Source organism: Miniopterus natalensis, chromosome 1 (assembly GCF_054644295.1).
Source record: "Miniopterus natalensis isolate mMinNat1 chromosome 1, mMinNat1.hap1, whole genome shotgun sequence".
Lineage (NCBI taxonomy): Eukaryota > Metazoa > Chordata > Mammalia > Chiroptera > Miniopteridae > Miniopterus > Miniopterus natalensis.
Window position 1 is genome coordinate 152,237,482 of NC_142081.1, and position 19,608 is coordinate 152,257,089.

The following is a 19,608-nucleotide window of genomic DNA, read 5'->3' on the forward strand; positions in this document are numbered from 1 at the left end:
TTTTATGTACTCTCTGATTTAACTGAAGCTGTAAGACCTATAAAGAACACAAGTTGAAATCAAAAATATTTTGGTACTTGAGAATGCCCTTGACATTTTAACATTAATTATCTAGTAGGAGAAACAGACAAGCAAGTAGATAAGTGCAATACTGTATTGTAAACGCTAGTTGAGAGTGGGGAACAGTCTGGCAAGGTGCCTCACCCTAGTCTAAATGTATTAGACTAGGCTAATTAATATTTGAAGGAAGAGCAGGTTTTTGCTAGTTTATAGCTGCAGAGCCTGAACAGCTTCCCCGCGGGCAGCCCCTGAATAGCACTGCGGGGCCCCCTTGTGCACATCAGCCCTGGGCCCGCACCAGGAGTCCGCTCTGCAGCCACAGTCAGAGCAGCCGTGTCAGGCTCAGAGACCAGTGGAGCCAGAAATTGGGAATCAGGCCTCTGGGAACAGCAGGCAAGTGAAAGAGTGAACTCAAGGATTGGTGAGAGCACAGCAGGACAGGCTGGGCATGTGGGCGTGCTGGTGAGTGAGTGCCGTGCCAAGTGTGTCCACGGCTGTGAGCTGGTGCAGGTTTATGTAAGATTTCTCCACTGCTGCACAGAAATCAGGCAGGAAGTCCAGAAGCTCCTATAAGTTAACACAGGTCTCCAGTATACGTGATATACCATTATTCGTGGTATGGTGCACATAGTAAATGTGTGGCCCTGACTCCAGGTACAGTGACCTCTTTGCTAGTCCTCAGCATGTACAAAATAATCGTGCCTCAGGGCCTTGACACTTGCTTTCCTTCTTCCCGGAATGCTCTTTCCGTAGAAGGCTTTCTCGCTCGTTTCATTCACGGCTCTGCCCATGTGTCACCTGTTGGAAGGGACTTCCCTGAGCTCCCACTATAAACCAGCAGGCCTTCACTCCTACTCCCCTCTTCCTTACCCTGCTTTATTTTCTCCACAGTCCATATTGCTACCTGTCCTTTTCTTCTTCATTAACTGTCCCCTTCTGTATGATTTATTAGGACAGAGACCTTAATTTGTCCACTGAAGCTTTGTGCCTGTCTAGCACATAGTAGTTATTCAGAAATTATTTGAATGAATAAGTAAATTTTACCTTTGTATCTCTAGTACCTGACATGTCATGGACAGCCCTATTATACGTATATAACTTGTGACATACACTGTTTTTGAATACAGTAGTAAAATTGACCTGATTCTCTTTGTTAGAATAGTAGAGTCTTCCAGAGGTTATCTATCATAGCATCCTACCCAGGGCGGTGCTCTCTCCCCCTCCCACGTGCCTGACTCCCAGGCTGTGTTTGAACACGGAAGGGCAGCTCACTAATTCACAAGGTGGTGCACTGTTGCATTACACCAACATTCGCTGTCCTCAGAGCTTGACTGAACGTGCTCGAACTGTTCCGCTGAATGTCAGAGTCCAGCATAGAGTGGGTGCCCCAAACCATGTTGTTGAAGGAATATATAAAAATTCAAATGTTTTGGAGAAAGAAAAGAAAGAAAAAATTTTCTAATTTTAATTCTCTTACTTGTAATTGTGCAAATTCAGGTGTAGCAATCATAAAATGTATGCATTTTTACATTAATTTGTATATGTGTGGAATCTCAGTATTTTACATGTGCGATGTCAAGCGCTACAGGACTCTTGGGTGCCCTGAGGTGACACAGGAGCTGCAGGAGGCAGAGCCAGGGACTGGTTTGGGGAGAGAACCCTGGCCGCCCGCACAACGCAGCTCATAGGCCTGGAGGTCTCCTTACCAGCCTCCGCTCCCATCGGCAGGGCTTCAGCCTGGAAACACACATGTTGCCATTATTACTCTGTGTTTAAAATCCTTCAGTGGCTTTCCGTTATCTCCTACAGGCTAAAATCCAGACTTAGCCCAGCCTACAAGCCTTTCTCACCCCATCCTCTGCTTACCCGGCACCCTCATCTTCTGCCATCCCCCTTCCCGTCCCACGGGCTGGCCACCAGGACCCTCTGACCTGGCCGTGACCAAGGGCTCCCGGCCACTGCCATGCCTGCCTTTGCACTTGCCGTTTCTCCCCAACCCCTCTGACCCACATTGTCTGTGCCCAGATCAGAACTGCTGTAGCAACACCCGACGGGAACACGAGTGGTTCTTTTCTCTGTTTTTTCATAATGCACCTAAAATTCTGCCCCCCCCCTTCCTGTAGCATGTTTGATCTCAAATTGCAGTTGTGCCCGCCTCTTGTCCAGCTCCTCTGTCTGGCACTGGGAGCGGTGGCGCTGTGGCACTCATCTGCATCGGCTGCCTAACAGTAATAAAGCGCGATCACTCCCATCCGTGTGTCTCTTGCGCTCCAGGCACCCTGCTAGAGGCCTGTCGTACCTTCTCTCAGACCTTCGAAGGCTTCTATAATTGCCGTGAAGTCAGAGATCAGGCAGCAGAGGCTCAGAGAAGCGAAGCGGCCCGGTCAGAGCACCAAGCTAGTGAAAGTCACCCCACAAACCCAGGTCTGCCTGTGAGCAAAACCCACGGCGGTTCCTGCTGTACACCGATGGCTTGATCTGCGTTCCTCATGAAGAAAGTGCCCAACTTAGAACACGAAATCATATGTCCTGTATTCCTACCTTTTTATGACCCTAAGTGTAACAAGTGTTATAAAGCTTAATTAAGAAATGTTTATTGCTGTAAGCAGATTCTAGCGCACGTGTGCGCACGCACACACGATTGGTGACCGGCTGACCCTGTAACTTAAAAAGCTGAGCACCAGATTTGGTCACTCAGCCCTGGTTCACTTAGGATTCAGCTCAAAGAGCAAATAATTCTTGTAGCATAAATGCTTAATCTGGGTCCCCCCCCCCACACACACACACACACTAGACAAACAGCATTCTTAAGGTGTTTGACAGGTTTACTTGGCATTTCTCTTTTTTTTCTTTTTTTCTTTTTAATTCTCACCCGAGGATAGTTTTTCTATTGCTTTTCAGAGAAAGCGGGAGGGGGGCAGAGAGAGAAATAGAAACATCCATATGAGAGAAACACATTGATTGGTTGCCTCCTGCTCCCACGCCAACCGGGGTCAGGGACTGAGCCAGCACCCGAGCTACTGGGACCCTTCCGTCCGCAGGCTGATGTTCTCACCCCTGAGCCAAACCAGCTAGGGCTGCTTGGCGTTTCTACCTGACTTGGGTAGCTCATCATAAACCAGTGGGTGAGATTTCATTTTATCCCAAATGTGAAGAGAATGCCAGTCCTTGTGCACTGTTTAATGGAACTATAGTAGTAAAAGCCCCGTCTATTCCCCTGGTGATATTAAAGTGGGTTGAAGAGCTATTAAAAGTAGCTGGAAATCTTAGTAGTGCTTTATTTTAAGCATAAGAACATTTCTCGTTATGGAATCATTTATGACTTCCAGATGTTTTTGTCATTTTCATTTAATGATGGCATATTTGCTAAAATAAATTTCCAGTTATTCTCAAAGAAAATCTTTGGTACAGGTAAGTGCTACTTGAGAAATATATTTGTGAGTGAACACTTTGGTTTATAATTTTATGAAAGAGGGGAGAATGACAGTGTTTGGCTATTCAAGATATCGAAAGGTCATTTTTTTAAATTAATTTCAATGCAATTTTTAGAACATAGAATCACCTAGCTAAAATAGCAGCCTTTGGGGGAGGCCTTTCCCATCCCCCAGATAGCCTAGCCTGGTGTAGTTGCCACAGTAAGCAAAGCCAAGTGTTGCCGCATATTTAATACTCAGAGTCAATGAATAGTAGGAAGACAAGTGACAGTTGCATAGTTGTTAGATATAAATTATGCATTGCTGACTTGGCAGCTCTTGGCTTTTTACTTAAAAAAAAAAAAAAAAAGTTGTGCTCCCTGTGTAATTCTGGCTCATTTCCAGAGTCCGTATTCCTTACTGCCAGCTGAGATAAGATGCCAAACCTCTGTGCTGTTTGAATTTGCGCAACAATTCTTTAATACCCAGAGCTCCTCCATAAATAGTCTGTTCTCCCCACACTAGGAGAAAACAACCGCAGGAAATCTGGGACTGTGCAGCTCGCTCCGCTTAATTGATCTAAGCCTGCAGGGCCAGCGGGAGAGCACGCGTGAGCACAGCCCCCCTGCCCCTGGCCCTTCAGGACTGTTTCCCCAAGAGGCAAAGAAGCCTGCGTGCGGAAGACACCGTGTTGCTCCCACAGCCCTCGCAGCCGCAGTAGCGGGGTGGTTGTTTACAGTCCCTAGAGCTGTGCTCCTTTAAGGAAACACAAACTCCTTTCCCTCGTTTCTGGCCCCAATCCGTGGTCATCAAGACTGTCAGCTGCCTGCAGTTGTCAGGAGCAGCAGCCCTGGGGAATGATCTTGCCTTTCTCGCAGAAGAAAAGTTAAAGGAGCGCAGATGGACGGTCGCTTTGTGCACGCGAGCGGCCAGCGAGTAGCCAGGGGCCATCGGGCTGTGATTTTGATTTCTGTGCCGGGTGCGTCGGCAGCTGTGGCTTGGGAGGTTTCACCCAGACGGAGTGGAATTGCTGCAGACATCTGTGGGTTCCGGTGAGCATTAAGGATTTGGGGACATTGTGCTATTCTTGCAGAGCCCCACGATGAAGATCCAGGAGCACCCCAGCATCCCTGACACCAAACTGCAGAGGACCCCCGACGCCGACCCCCAGCAGGAGAGCTTCGCCTCGGAAGCGCCCCAGCTGGACCTGACCGCACTGTGCGATGAGCAGTGCTGGGCAGGTAGGCCGTGTGACGCTGGGATGATTTAATAAAGAAGCGTGTGTGTGCGCGTAGATGAGAGGCACGTGTGGGCGAGAGCGGCCGCTGTGCGTGTGGAAGCCACTGCGTTTCTAAACGCCTGAAAATCCTTCCCCTGGCATGGAAATGTGTCATGCCAAGTGCTGCCAAGAGTAATTGCAGTCTAAGGAAGAAAATGCGCTTGCCCTTTATCATAGTGTCACCTTGCAGTCCTTTTTTTTTTATTTTTCACTCACCAGGAGTGCCACTGTATGGGAGCGTTTTCCCTCTAGTGGTGCCAAGCAGAGTCCTGAGGAGCCGGTATGCACTTAGGATTTCCTCTCGGTGTAACCCCTTGTCCCCCCCTACATACCGGCCAAATACCTCCTTCATTAAATCTCTTCTCATTTTTAGAGATATTTTGGCTGGCTTTGTGTCTATGTCTGTTATCATGGATAGACTTTTTAAAACCCAGGTTAACAAACATGCAGGATTTGCTTATTAAAGACAACACTGAATAAAAGTGCTTCTTTTTTTTTTTTTTTTCTTTTTTTAAGTAAAAGTGGTTCTTATTGAATGCCTGTAATACAGTGTTTTAGATCGGTTTTTCTAGAGATTTTTGGTGAAAACATCAGAAATGGAGCGGTAAGGAAGAAGAGGGTATCCAAAGCCCGGTTTCAGGAAAGATGCTGGAACAGTTTCATCAAGCTGCTGTTCTCTCACGATCCATGTGTTCGCACCCAAACACAGATCAGCGTGTATGCAGAATAAATGCCCATCTGCCTCCACAGCGTGTGTCGGAGGCGGCAGAGCGAGAGCTGGGGCTCCTGAGCTCAGCAGCACATGCCCTCACACGGCAGCTGAGCCAGTCTCTTTCAAGGGTGCCTGCGTTTCCTTGTTTTCTTTCCACCTCCCTTCCTTTATTTTTTTTTTAACCAAAAAGTACTCATTATGGTAATGATCTTAGATGAGTGACCAAAAAAAATGATCTAAAAAGACCACAAGGTGAAAAATAGCAACCCCATTATGCTCCTGGCACCCAGGGCTTAGTGAAGCGAAAACTGTTTTTTCTTCTAGCCCTCCCTCTTTTCATTGTAAGAAACACATTCTAGTTCTTTTCAGATATTTGGGCAGCGGGGCTGAGATTTTGTCAGATCTTCCCAGCTCATGATACATTCACGGGGGGGGGGGGGGGGGGGGGGCAGGATTTTTGTTTTGTTTTTAATTTAAGAGATACATTCCTAGTGGTGTTTGTTATTTAGATTTGTGTAGTTTGAAATAATGTGGTATGTTTTTAATTCATGCATTATAGACAACACTACCCCCTACCAAAAAATAGGACCATAATAACCATTGTTGCCCAAATAAAAGATAAAAGCACTAGTCAAAACAAATGCTGTACTGGGCTTTCAATAATATGGTCTCCCTGTAACATTAACATCAAGCTCTAGATAAAAACTTGGATTTGGGGTCAGAATTCAAGTTTGCCACATTTTCTTGAAGATTTATTCAGTCAAGAGGCAGGTAGATTCTTCCTCTTCCCCCTAAAATGGACTATTTGATTTTTATCTTGGTTAATCATAAATTTATATCCCTTCCAACACAATTTAAAAGGCAAATAAAAAGCTGAAGATGTTCTCCAGAGTGGTTGAAAGTTAACATAGTTTCCTTAAAACTGTTTCATTACTTAATACAGAGAACTTTCTGCCAGATAAATAATAATGATATGAAGGCACCAACATTTTATTTTGTATTGGGAAACTAGATAAAGAAAAATCTTATTGGGGAAAAATATTTTTTTTTATTAGGTTTGGGGACATAAATTGTGTTGCCCATGTAATTTATGAAATTACATGCTTTAACTTTTTTTTTTTTTTTTACCAATTACTGCATTTGTCATTGAACTTGCCTGTCTTAAAAATCTGCATAGATTCATTTCAAGGCTGTTCTGATCATTTGGTTACTGCTTTCAGTGGCCATTTTTTATCATATATTTATTTTAAATTCCAAGTTATAGCAGTAGCATAGCTATAAGTATAGTCAAAATAAAGGAATTTTTGCATAAGTCCAATCACTAAAATATCATATTTCTTATAGCTTCAGTAAATAACAGACAAAACGGTGACTTTCCAGTGAGGAATAAATTTTGCACTAATTTAAACCTTGAATGTGAAATCAATGCAACAAGATGTGTAAGTGGAAGTAATAGCTACTGAAACCATATGACCGACATCCATCTGTACGTCTCCACCGCCAGTCTCCAAGCCACCCTTGGAGTAACCCCCTCTTTTCGGTTTGCTTGTTTCCTGTCCCCTCACTGTAACTCATACGCTCTCATTTGTAGAATATCAGGGGAGACAGTACTTAATGGGCAGCCCAATGGCACTAGCTCCTGTGGTGTATGCTCCCAAGTAAAAATTATGTCCTCTGGTTTCTGGGGCATATGACACCAGGAAAACAAAAAGCAAAAGGAAACTAATAAATATATCCCATAGGCTACATAGAGTGGAACTCTCTCAAAGTGAATGTAGGGTTAGAGTCTAATCATGCTTGTTGGCAGATAAATAATACTTGCCTTACCCACCACCCCCAAATGTAGCTGTGTGTAGGGCACATTATTGGATCTATCCACATATCATCATTATTATTACTATTATTATTACTTCCACTCTCTAAAAGTAAATAAATATACCAATCATATGTACTATTCTTTGTTACTTAAATTAAGCCCATCAAATTTGCATAATTAGAATGTTCCTGATTAGCCAGTTCATGTGGATTTGGGAGAATCCATTTGTGGAAGCACTGAGATTTAAACACTCAGCTACTCTGTTAGATTTGTCCTGGTGAAATTAATTTTACAAGAACATTTTTAAAGGGCAAAAAATATTCCATATGTCATATTCACGGCTACTGCTTATTGAAAATAACTTTGGGGGGGGGGGAATCTATAAAAGAATGATAGAAAAGAAGCGAGGGATCTTAGAGATCTTCCAATTGAACCTTCCTGTTATACAGATAAAAAAGCTGAGACCAAAAGAGGCAAAAGGATGATTCAAGATAACAAAGGATGCCTCTTTCTAAGCAATATATCCTGGCAGGCAGTGGACCAAAAAGGTTAAGAGCCTGGCACAGCCTGGGTTCAAATCCTGGCTCCACCACTTAACCAGCGTGGTTAGTAAACATGTCAGTTTTAGCCTCAACTTCCCTTTCAAATCGTTATAACAGTCAATAATAATAAACAGTAGATGTAGTGGTGTCTACTAAGTAAGTTTGTTGTAAGAGTTAAATGAGCAAATATATGCAAAGTGCTCAGCACAGTGCGGCACGTAGAAAGCACTATGTGAACGTTAGTTGATGTTATTACTATCTTTCATAAACTTTTCCAAGTACAGTTTCAGGGAAAAACAGCTCAAGTTTCCCTTCTTTGAAACCAGAGCCCATTTCTGCATAATGCCCATGGATGGCTCTGAACACAGAAGAGGAGTCAGTAATTATTAGGTCCCCCACAGATTTACCAAGGACTGATCACGTCACACCAACCTCTTTTCCTCCCTCCCTCCCTCCCTCCCTCCCAACCTCCCTCCCTCCCTCCCTCCCTCCCTCCCAACCTCCCTCCCTCCCTCCCTCCCTCCCTCCCTCCCTCCCTCCCTCCCTCCCTCCCTCCCTCCCTCCCTCCCTCCCTCCCTCCCTCCCTTCCTTCCTTCCTTCCTTCCTTCCTTCCTTCCTTCCTTCCTTCCTTCCTTCCGATTAGGGAAATGGTGCATTTGAAGAGGCCTCCGCTGGGCCTTTGACCGGGACTTGTGACAGCCTTGTCCGAGATGTGGAAGGGTTAAAAGACAGTCAGGTGTAGTAGAGAATTAGTAACTGGTGAAGCAACTCTGCTTAAACGTGCAGGTGGATGGACCAAAGTCAGTAAGTCCTCAACCCCTATCTGGTTCACACATTTATTAATGACAAATGAAGCTGTTGCTGCCCTGCTTATTAAATTGACAGTTAGGGGCAATGACGAAATATGAAATTGAAGGACTACATTCGGATTGATAAAGTTGATGACTACGGTCCCTTCTAACTATGATAGTTAGCAAGACTATTTGAACAATTTAATAGGACTACCATTGTTCTACATTAAATTTCGAAACACCAAGGAAAATTTTATAAAAGAATTCCCCCAGTAAAGATCCTCCCCGCTGGGGCTGACATCTCTCTGGGTCTGGGATGTGCGTTACCTTCTAGCTCTTAAAAGCCAGTATGATGACACTATGCCAAGTAGCAATGACTCTAAATAACAGAGTTGAATATTAGATGTGGAAAACTTCAGCTCCCTTAATTCTGTGCAGATTTCTTAGAAATAAATCATCTCAGTAGCCAGCTTTCTTTAGTATCGTAAATGGATCCAGCCAGCTACGCAGAGAGCAGCTATGTCCCAATGACCACATTAGCATTAGCCAGAGCTCTGTTCCCTCTTTCTGCAGTGAATTTCCTTTATTCCATGTGTGTTGTTGTGCCTGAATGGGAATTCCCCCAGGAGCTGCTCTTTTTTATTACTTAGGTAGCAAGCATACAGCTTTTACCTCTGTTATCTCTGACCTGCTGTGATATCAGCTGACCTGGGTGGATTAATTTTTAATAGAGAGACATGCCATACTTATGTCCAGAGTTCTTTGTGACAAGACACATGACTAAAATCAAAATCACTGCACCCAGGGAATTCTGGTCCAGCTATGAAAACACATTTATTTTATGTGGTCCTTTAAGACGAAAATCCAATTTGAAACCTCAAATCTTTTCTGTTTTCTCTTTGAACAGTTTTCTTACAATATCTTCGTGTTTTATTGCTCTAGCATTACTGGTTAAATATAAAATATTTCCCAAACCAGCAACTGGGAATTGTCAGTGAATGCATCCTCGAAACTGGCTCTCTCTGCAGGTGATGCCGTTGGACATAGCGGCGTGGACCACACTGTTCCTTTTGCTTCTTTCTCATTTTCATATTTGAGTGCCAACTATCAAAGCATGAGATAGCCTTGTATTTTTAGATCATTTCCAAATAAAACAGGGCCAGTTGGTTTTATTGATTGTTCAGTTATATTGAACTATGTATTACATGTAATTTTATAACTCTTTGGAATGGGAGTCTTAAATCATAAGACTGTATAGGATAAAAGTAAAGATAGCAAAAGAAGAAATCACACCTGCATTTCGTGTCGCATAGGTGAGAAACGCCACCTCTGTTGTACATGTGGACGAATGATAAACGTTACCTTTTTATTTTGTCAAAGATGAAATTCATAATGGTTTTCCAGTTCACGTTTTTAAATAAGTGAGTTCATCCACCCTAACTATATGCTTTAAGAGAAAATGTCACCCGTAAGCTAGAACTTCTTCGGCTGTACATTTCACTGATACCACCGGTGATTCTAGGAAAACCGCACCTCTGGTGTTCTTGTCGATGAAGTGGTTGGCCAAGAACGGAGCCACAGAACAGCCGTGCCCCTCAAAGGGAAATAAGATATGTGGCCCCAAGTGAGCTACAGAGCGTCGAACAATCATAATTATGTTCCATGATTACTATTTTATAGTTAATTCAGGATCACAGTGCAGTGTATCTCTTACTGGAGACATGCTTGGTTAATGGGCACGCACTCATTTTGCGGAGACCACATAGTTAAAAACTTAAAGATTAATTGTAACATTTTTCAAGAGATGCTCTCCTAGATTCCAACAATTGAAAGGGCTTTGGGATCAGCCTTTTCAAACTAAAGTTTTGCTGGGTAGAAATGTCAAACTAGCCAGCACAGCCTTATGCCAATATCAACATCAGACTTTGTCACCACCCTCTGTCCCGATAAACCACCCTGCCCTTCCCCCTGGTTGATTCGCTCCTTGGCCTCTCTGAAGTGAGGTCATTGCCTGCCGTGTCACTGTTCAAACCATCTTAACCCTTTCCCTGTCCCGGCTCCAGTGATTTTAGCCCTTGCAGAAAATGACTGCTGTTTTATGAAGTATCATGAAATGAAAGATGCATCTGGTCAGCTTAATCGTTCCATTTTCCGCAACACTACATTTTTATTATTTTTTAGGGATTACTTTCCACTCTCCCTCTCCTCCCCTCACCTCTCAGTCCATTTTTTCCTTTGATGCTGGCAGTTCTGAGCTGCTCATAACTGAGCCCTGCCTCTGAGCAGGAGCCGGCTGATAGCTTTAGTACAAATGATGAAACAACTCCTGTGTGTCTCCAGCTTCAGCCAAGTAAATGTACCAACATATTCTCTGCCACTTCCTGAGACTCAGTAGGCAAGAGCCTGTCTCCAACACTGCTTCCATTTTTTTCAAAATATTTATATTATCATCTGTGTTCCCGGATCAGTTGGGTCTCTTTAAACCTTGAGAGCCTATAGACCTCATTCCCCATGAGGTTAACTTTTTAAAATTAATGTGCTTATCTCTCCTACGATACAGTGGGGTCTTCAACAATTTCAGACAGTCCTCCTTGTTATTGAAGCACCTGGCACGCTCTAAATTAAAGCACTGTCCTAGAGTCAGGAGGTTTAGTTTCTAACCCAACTGTTGTCATTGATTAGGTATTTGCTCTTAACTTCTTTGGGTTTCAGTTTCCTTATCTATAATCTGTTGGGTTGAATCAGTGGTTCTCAAAACTGACTGCATTTGGTATCACTTGTGCAACTTTTAAGTGTGTGTGTGTGTGTGTGTGTGTGTGTGTGTGTGTGAGAGAGACATCTGGGCCCTCATCTGAAAATTCTGTTTAGTCGGGTGGTGTGAGCACCTGTACATTAGGAGTTATTTCTCTCTCCCTGTGTGACCCTAATGTGCAGCCAGGTTGAACAATTACTAGATTAGATATGTATGAAGTTTCAAGTTTCAGCCAGCCCTAATGTTCTATGATTATATGATCTTTTTAAATAAAATACTGAGTAAGTACTTGTTTAAGATAATTTTGTAGATTTTTACAAATACTTTGATAGCTGAATGAGCAATTGTTCCATGATTCAAACTGTGAGAATCCCAGAGTTTAAAATCATGGCCAAATCCTAGCCTTGTGTAAAACACAGTCATCCACGAATGTCTTTAAAGCATAACTTTTTAAAATGTGTAACGTATGACAAATGAAATACCCTCCATCATCTGAGATCTATCTTTAAAATATCTTAGATAGGATTTTATTTTAATAAGGAAAGGACTGTCTTGAGATGCTCTTGCAGTAAATAGAAATAAATATCACCCTATTCCCTCCCAAAATCACAAATCAGGATTTTGGTGCTGAGTATGTTTTTTTCTTAAAGATTATCTAAGATAATTTGTACAGATCTGTCCTTTGTAAGATGTTCTTCTTGTCTCTCTCTTCTTTTTTTTTCTTTTTCTAATTATATATGTATCTTACTTGAACTGTACCCTTGAGCAGCTTCTGAAGTTTCGACTGCAAAGCATGTGTCTTTTTTTATTTTTATTTTTTTAATCCTTAACCGAGGATATTTTTTTAATTGATTTTCAGAGAGAGTGGAAGGGAGAGAGAGAAACATCGATGTGAGAGAGACACATCAATTAGTTGCCTCCTGCACAGGGCCCCGGTCGGGGCTGGAGATGGAACCTGCAACCGAGGTGCATGCCCTTGGTCACAATCGAACCCGGGACCCTTCAGTCCGCAGGCCGATGCTCTAACCGCTGAGCCAAACCCACCAGGGCAAAGCCTGCATCTTAAATGTGCTAGCCCCAGCCACCAAGCAGAAGCACCTAAAACAGCTTACTGAGCCTCAGCAGAAGGCGCAGACTCCTAACCACACGGGCCACACACGACTAACGCAGCGCCTCGGCTGGAGCTCTGCCCACTCGTGGAAGATGGGTAGCCACGATGCCAAGCCTCGCCCTCCCTGGCTCCGGCTCCCTTTCCATAATGCCCTCGGTGGGAAGTCCCTGCTGGTGATGTGCAGAGCAGTGGGAAGCAGGCGCCTCCCTCAAGGCTGTCAGAGCAGCCGAGCAGACTCCCGAAAGCCATCGAGGATGGAGCTAGCGGGGGGATGGTGGCTGTCGGCTAACTTGGTGATTCCGGCCAGGGCACAGTGTCCCTGCTCAGAACCTTAAATCCAAAATGAGAGGCCATTCTGCGCCTCCTAAATTCAGTGCCTCCTAAATTCAGTGCCCCCTAATGCTTTCAGAAACCTTGGCAAACACCTGCGCTTTAAAGAACAGCTTTGACCTCCTACCCCCGTTATCTTCCAGAGCCCACGCCTGCCTTGTCCTCGCACCAGCAGGACAGCGTGGACGAGGACGACGCGGGCCTCTCCCCGCCGGCTGGGCGCCTCATTCGCCAGCTTCTGGATGAAGACAGCGACCCCATGATCTCTCCTCGGTTCTACGCTTACGGGCAGAGTAGTCAGTACCTGGACGACACAGAAGTGCCTCCTTCTCCCCCAAATTCCCACTCTTTCATGAGGTTTGTTTCTTTTTGTTGATCGGCAAATGCATCTTCATCAGGATAGTCATGGCTGATGGCCAGTAATTTTTCTTAATTAAGCTGTAAGTCTGTGAAGGAACATATTTAAAATTCTCCTTCCTGGGACACAGGCTGCATTGTCGTTTTTCAGTTGAACGTTGGCCCAACTGCAGCGTCGCCTACTGAATTTCCATTAGCGCCTCCTTTAAGCTCTGTCTCAAATGTAACGTCGATGTCCAGAGCAGACATTTCAGTCCTAACTTTGCTGATTATAAATGTGAGCTGGAGGAGATTAGACCCACTTAATAGGTGGGACATATAGAGCTCAAAGTTACAAAACAAACTAGTAGTCACATTTCTTCTATTCGCGAGCACGGAGACCTTGGCACCCTGCTCCTCTGGGCCTCCCCCGTCCAGCCCTTCCCAGCAGGCAGTGACTCCCTGCTGGGGAAGCTGACCCAAGGGTCCCCTCACAGGCAACGGAGCTGCTCGCTGGGGTCCTACGATGACGAACACGAGGACCTGACACCTGCCCAGCTCACGCGCAGGATCCAGAGCCTGAAGAAGAAGATCCGGAAGTTTGAGGACAGATTTGAAGAAGAGAAGAAGTACAGAGTGAGTGCCTCCTCCCAGGTTCTTTCCGCCCCCGCCTCTCCCCGACATGCCATGCCAACTGTCAGCAGCTCAGAAGTGATCAGGGTTAAGGGAGATTTCTAGGGCGTCTCAAAGCAAAAAGGCAGTGAAAACTGGGTCGTAAACGCTAATAAACCTCGAATTTCATGTATCAGTATTTTCCTTGCACAAATGTATTCTTACAAATAAACTGAACACTTAAGTCTATGTTTTGTAAACTTATCAGTGAGCCAGAATGGGAAAAATCATTAAATGAAGTCTTTTGTTTGGCTACAACTTGATTCAAGATTACCTTCTAAAATTTCATTAGTACTGACCTCATTCTATTCTTAGCTCTATCCTTGGTATTTCCCACAAGAATGGCAGAAAGACATTTTTCAAGGTGGCTGCAGTGTAAAATATCACATACCCCTCTGCTTTCTATTCTGTTAGCCTGACAGGGTGAACCCTACAAATAATGGAAATAGGGCCACCCATGGGCCTCATACAAGTCCGTGACTCTAAAAATTTGGCCTTTTTGCCTCTGAGGAATTCTTTAAAAGCATCAAAACCAACCAGATGTAAAGAATGATGATGGAATTAAACTTGTGAAGTTTGCCCTGATCGGTCATAGTTAATTTCCTATTCCAGTGGGACTCAGTGTTTGCTTCCTGCTTAAAACAAACTGATCATCAAACGCTTCTTTTTCTTGCCCCAATTCCAAGACATTCACCTAAGTCTTCTTTTTCTCAGCCCTCCCACAGCGACAAAGCAGCCAATCCAGAGGTTCTAAAGTGGACAAATGACCTTGCCAAATTCCGGAAACAACTCAAAGGTAGGTAAAGCTCTAGCCCTGTGGCGTGGTTTCTATAGAACAAGCCGGTGCAGAATCCATGTCTCACCTCATGCCAAGTGCCACTGCTAAAATCTTCCAGAAGAGACAAGTTCCTTAAAGCTGTTTCCCAGTGCTCGGAATTCAGGGGGCACCCTCTCCATGTCTCCCATGGTCTCGATCACAGGGTAACCCAGATGAGCTACGATGCAAATTCAGTAGCATTTCTTCAATTCCCTAAATGGCTAATACAAGGATGATGGTTTCAGTTCAGTACTCATTCCGTACCTGTTTAATCCAGGGCTTTACTTGCTGTGGTATTAGAAGACACGTAGACACAGAAATGAGTATGAAAAGGATTTGGTCCCCGCCCCTCAAAGAGCTTGCTATCTTTTTGGAGATAGATATATAAATAAGTAAACAGAATAAAAGTAAAAATAACTCCAAAACGAGGTACGTAAGTCACACAGAAAGAGTTGGCCAGCAGCTGGGCACTAGGTGGGTAAATACCTTTAAACACTAAGGGAGGGAGTGCAGGAAGGCACCTGCCACACCCTGAGGGCAGCCGACAGGTTGGTAAGGCTGAAGCACGGGTGTCAGCCAAAACAGCTCCTGCTTTCTCAGGACTGAGGGTTAGGGACGCTGTCCAGATAATCCAGGAAGACGTTATCATTCTTGGGTTTTATATAATAACCCAGGGATTTCAACTAATGTTCTAATTAGGTACTTTCCCGGGGAGGGCGGGGGGACAGGGCTAAGTAGTTATTAGCATCGCAGAAAAACAATTTGGGTTCTGCAGACATCAATTCCCATCTCTCTCCGCCCCCAAATCTTTCCGACTAGAGTTCAAACTAAAGATATCTGAGGAGGACCTGACCCCCAGGCCGCGGCAGCGAAGCAACACACTCCCCAGGAGTTTCGGTTCCCAGCTTGAGAGAGACGATGAGAAGAGGCAGGAGGTGACAGACAAGGCCATGAAGCCCAGCGTCGAAGCGACGCTGGACTGCATCCAGCGGAAGCTGCAGGAGAAGCGGGCGGAGACCAGCCGGCCGGAGGACATCGAGGTGCGATGATTCTGGGAAGGCCCCGCGCCACCCGCTCAGCCTACGCCGTGCCAGTCAGCGCTGTAGAAGCCTAGGCCGGGCCACACGGGTCCCGGCGGGGCCAGTGATGGAGCGACGCCTTTGGAAACCTCCCACACCCTCCTCTTCCACACTTTTAGGCGTCTAGAGAAGCCAATGAAACAGCTGCGGAGCGCTTTAACTGCAGCTCCTTGGGTTTTTTACTTCAAATTAAAAACAGAAAACTCTGTGGCACAGATTGCAGAATGAACTTGTTTAGGTTCATACAGTTTGGTGACTCTCGGAGGCAGAAGAATTATTAGGAGCATGTGAGGCAACTTGTTATTCAACACACCTTTGGGACTGTGCGGCCCAGGACTAGTCATCGCTTGGGCCGCCGGGTTAAGCCCCTGTGCCGTGCAGCCTTGCTTGCCTCAGTGTTCAGCTAATGTGCTGAACGGTGTTCAAACATGTTCTAATGCCGCCACAGGGAAGCTGATTCTGCGGCACGGCCCGTATTTCTAGCAAGAGGTCAGGACCAGCTGATTTCTGGGAGCTTTGCATAGAGCTAGGAGGAGCATGAGGATTCTTTTTAATCCTACTTTTTTGTGTTGTTGAACTAAAAAAAAACCAAGAAGTAGAAATGTTCACAAGTATTTACCCTTTTCACTTCTCTATCCCTGTGTTTATACAGGACATGACCAAAGACCAGATTGCTAACGAGAAAGTGGCTCTGCAGAAAGCTCTGCTATATTATGAAAGCATCCATGGACGGCCGGTAGGTGGACGTGCTGAATTTTCTTTCTGATTGGGGTAAATCCTCTGGCTTTCAACATGGATCTTCTGTGTTCAGTAGTTTGCAGATGAGGTTTCCTGATGTTTAACATATGACTTGATGTTTTCACCAGAACTAAGCTTTCTGAAGGCTAAAACTGTGATAAGAGTTTCACTACCTAAGTAGATGCTGAATTTAATTGAGCTTCAAAGAAAAACACTTAGTTTGCAACTAAAGTTTAGTCACTAGTGTCCTGCTTCACGGGGAGAATGGTGGAGGGGGCGGGGCGGGGCGGGGCGGGGTTGAATTGGTGCACAGGGCCCTGGAGTGAGGAGACTTCCCTTCCCAGCTTATGCCTCCATAAGCTGACACTGGCTCTAGGCATTCTTATCCATAAAATAAGTGTGCGAAACTGCCCTAAAATTCAGTCTCTCAGTGCAGTTGCAACCAGTTTGTCCTTAGAGAAGTTCCAGCTGCCGTCCAGAACCAAAAGTGGGAGGAATCCAAAATATGGCTTTGCCTTTTCATAGCAAGGAGCATCTGAGGCAGTTTGTTACTCAGCAAGCGGTTATCGAAGGTTTGTCGTCAGTCCAGGGGAGGACTGTAGCGTGATAGGCTTCTCTCTTCCTTAAGGAACCTATAATCAGGTATCCGTGCCAGTTACTCTTAGTAACCTGTTCAGAAAGTTGTCAAGAACCCAAGAAAACAAACTCTTAAGAGCAGGTATAACAAAGCACGAAGTTTATGTTCACAGAAGGATTTTTATATCGCCAAAAAGCATGTATCTCTTTTCCAGTTTCAGCCTAGCTATATAACAGAGATAGTCTCTTCATCTGAAAATAGGCCCTCTTAAATAAAGAAGCTTCCAAAATAAAGTACTAGACTCTAAGGTCCGTGAGGGCAGGGGTTCTGGGTTTTGTGGACCTAATCCTTAGCAAGTAGAGCAAGACCTGCCACAGCATATGCCCAATAAACTATGTGTTGAATGCATCTCCCATGGTATTTTGGTTCTGAATTTATCAGGTTTAAGTTTAAAAAAGAAGAAACGGGGGCCAATGATGACCAATTTTGCTGGCCTGCCCCTGCAGTGGAAAAATACCGGCTCTCTGGATAATGGTCAGGTTTCAAGCCAAGTTGTGTTTTTTCCAAGCCAAGTTTTGTTTTGGATTTTTAAAGGCATTGGACCAAATAGTAAATGCACTGGAGCTCACATATATTGTGAAACTTTGTTCTCCACTGGAGTGTTCAGAACTTGTAGAGTGAACTGAACTTCTAACGGTAGGCTCGGAGCCTTTAAGTGTCTCTTCGTGGCCACCAGACAGTCCCTAGGTGAAGGAGGTGGGACTTGTGTGTTTTCTGTCTTTCCATTGCATGGATTCATGTTATGGCATTGATAGATTCACTTAAAGACTTCCTTGCCTGAGGCCCTGAGATCTCTCAGCTGCAGTCTAGACTTAACCTTAAGCCAGTTCAGGGAACTGGAGTGGGGGTGGGGATGGGGGTAGGGGGGGTCGTGGTATTTGTTGCTCTGAGTTGAGCACAGATTAGGCAGGAGGCTTGGCAGACCTAGATTCAGAACCCAGCCCTGCTGAGACCAGCTCTGTGACTTTGGGCTACTGCGGTAACTTCTCAGAGCCTCAGGGCATTGTCTGTATAATAGATGTCTGTTATAGGTTGTCTCGAGACTAGATGACATTACAGACACACACAGTTACCTGAGGGTGTCTGGCACTGAGGAAGTTGGGCAGAGTGGCTTTGTAGGGAATTGCCAAGTAAATGATAGTTTTCACTTCTGTTACAATTACATGTTCTGCTCTCTGTGGCCTATGTCTTCAGTGATTGAATCAGGAGAAATTGCACGTTTTTAGCACTCTTATCATTAGGAATATGAAATATTAGTTTCGGGCCCTGTCTTTCTGTTCCCCTTTCTTTCAACATTCTTTCCAATGAAGAAAGAATAGCTTTTTGGGTCAGATTCTAGGATCTCATGGGGCAGGGAACAAATGCTCTGGAAGTTTGACTATCATTTACTCCTGGTCCTGGGTCAAGCTCTCTGCCTATCTCTGGAACATTATGCTCCAACCTCAGGAAAAGCAGAGTCTGTTCGATATCTGGCCAGTCTGAAAATTAGAGTGAACTTTTCATTCTTGGATCCGTGGTGTTGCCATGGACCCTGGACTGTAAATAACATTTGGGCAACACTCTTCTTAAAAGAAGAATACACGTACATCCAGTGCTAAACTATCATTCCAAACCCCAGGTTTTTTAGGAAAGCAGGTGCTCCTAGTTCATGGGTTTTTGCTGAGTCCGCAGATTCTAGTTTAAAAGGACACTAGCTCCAAATCACAGGCTCAAACAATTACCTGCCAATTTTATACATTTTTAAGAAGGCTGTTTGCTTTAATGGGGCACTCTACAGGCAGACTGACATATCAAAAACAAAAACACTCATTTACACACGGGCACATAGTCCCTACGCATTATTATTAAAGTGGACCCCTCTCGGCATTAGGATCTCATGAGAAGACAATGTCACAGAGAGCACAGCAGATAGCTGCAGCTCCCTCCGCTGCCTTCCTCATAGACCCCTGCTTGCTGACAGGGTAGGGGGGAGAACAAGTTGCTTGCTCAGAGCTTCTGGATTCTTGAGTCTCTTCGTCATCAGTATATTTTAATCTTATGTTTTAAAACCTTGGAAACTAACATGACACTAAACATATCATGTTCAAATTTAAATGCAAATTCTAAAGCCATATATAAACACACTCCCTTGGTTAACTGCTATTTGGGGTTATCTGATCTTAGTATAGCCTAAGATCTTTACCTGATAATGAAGAAGAGAGAGTTGCCATTTTCCAATCCATGGGCCAAGAATACAACATTTGTAAGAATCCAGCTCGTGTGTCTTCTCCTGCTAGCAGTTTGATGACTCAGAAATACCCATCCACTCGATCAGGGGCCTATTCTTGGTTAGTAGGGGAATCCCTGAGGACTGATGACTCAAGAATAAGAGTGTCAACCTCCAAACAGTTTTCCCATGGTCCATCTAACATCAGCCTGCCCTTTTTTGACAGTTCAGCCAAGGTCCTGCTTTGTGTATCTAACTATTGGTTAGCTTTTGGCTCTGCTCCCAAATTCAGCAAATCCAGCACTGACAATTGCATG

At 44.6% G+C, this 19,608-nt stretch overlaps 1 protein-coding gene across 1 annotated transcript in view; it reads left to right on the top strand.

The window, feature by feature from the left end:
- The window catches only part of FAM13A (family with sequence similarity 13 member A), a 243,773-nt gene that overhangs the window by 207,319 nt on the left and 16,846 nt on the right, over window positions 1-19,608 (top strand). Inside the window, exons 14-19 of the mRNA XM_016203224.2 lie at window positions 4,567-4,714; window positions 12,950-13,163; window positions 13,640-13,778; window positions 14,529-14,610; window positions 15,451-15,671; window positions 16,363-16,446. Coding sequence (XP_016058710.2) covers window positions 4,567-4,714; window positions 12,950-13,163; window positions 13,640-13,778; window positions 14,529-14,610; window positions 15,451-15,671; window positions 16,363-16,446 — 888 coding nt within the window. The remainder of the gene's footprint in view (window positions 1-4,566; window positions 4,715-12,949; window positions 13,164-13,639; window positions 13,779-14,528; window positions 14,611-15,450; window positions 15,672-16,362; window positions 16,447-19,608) is intronic.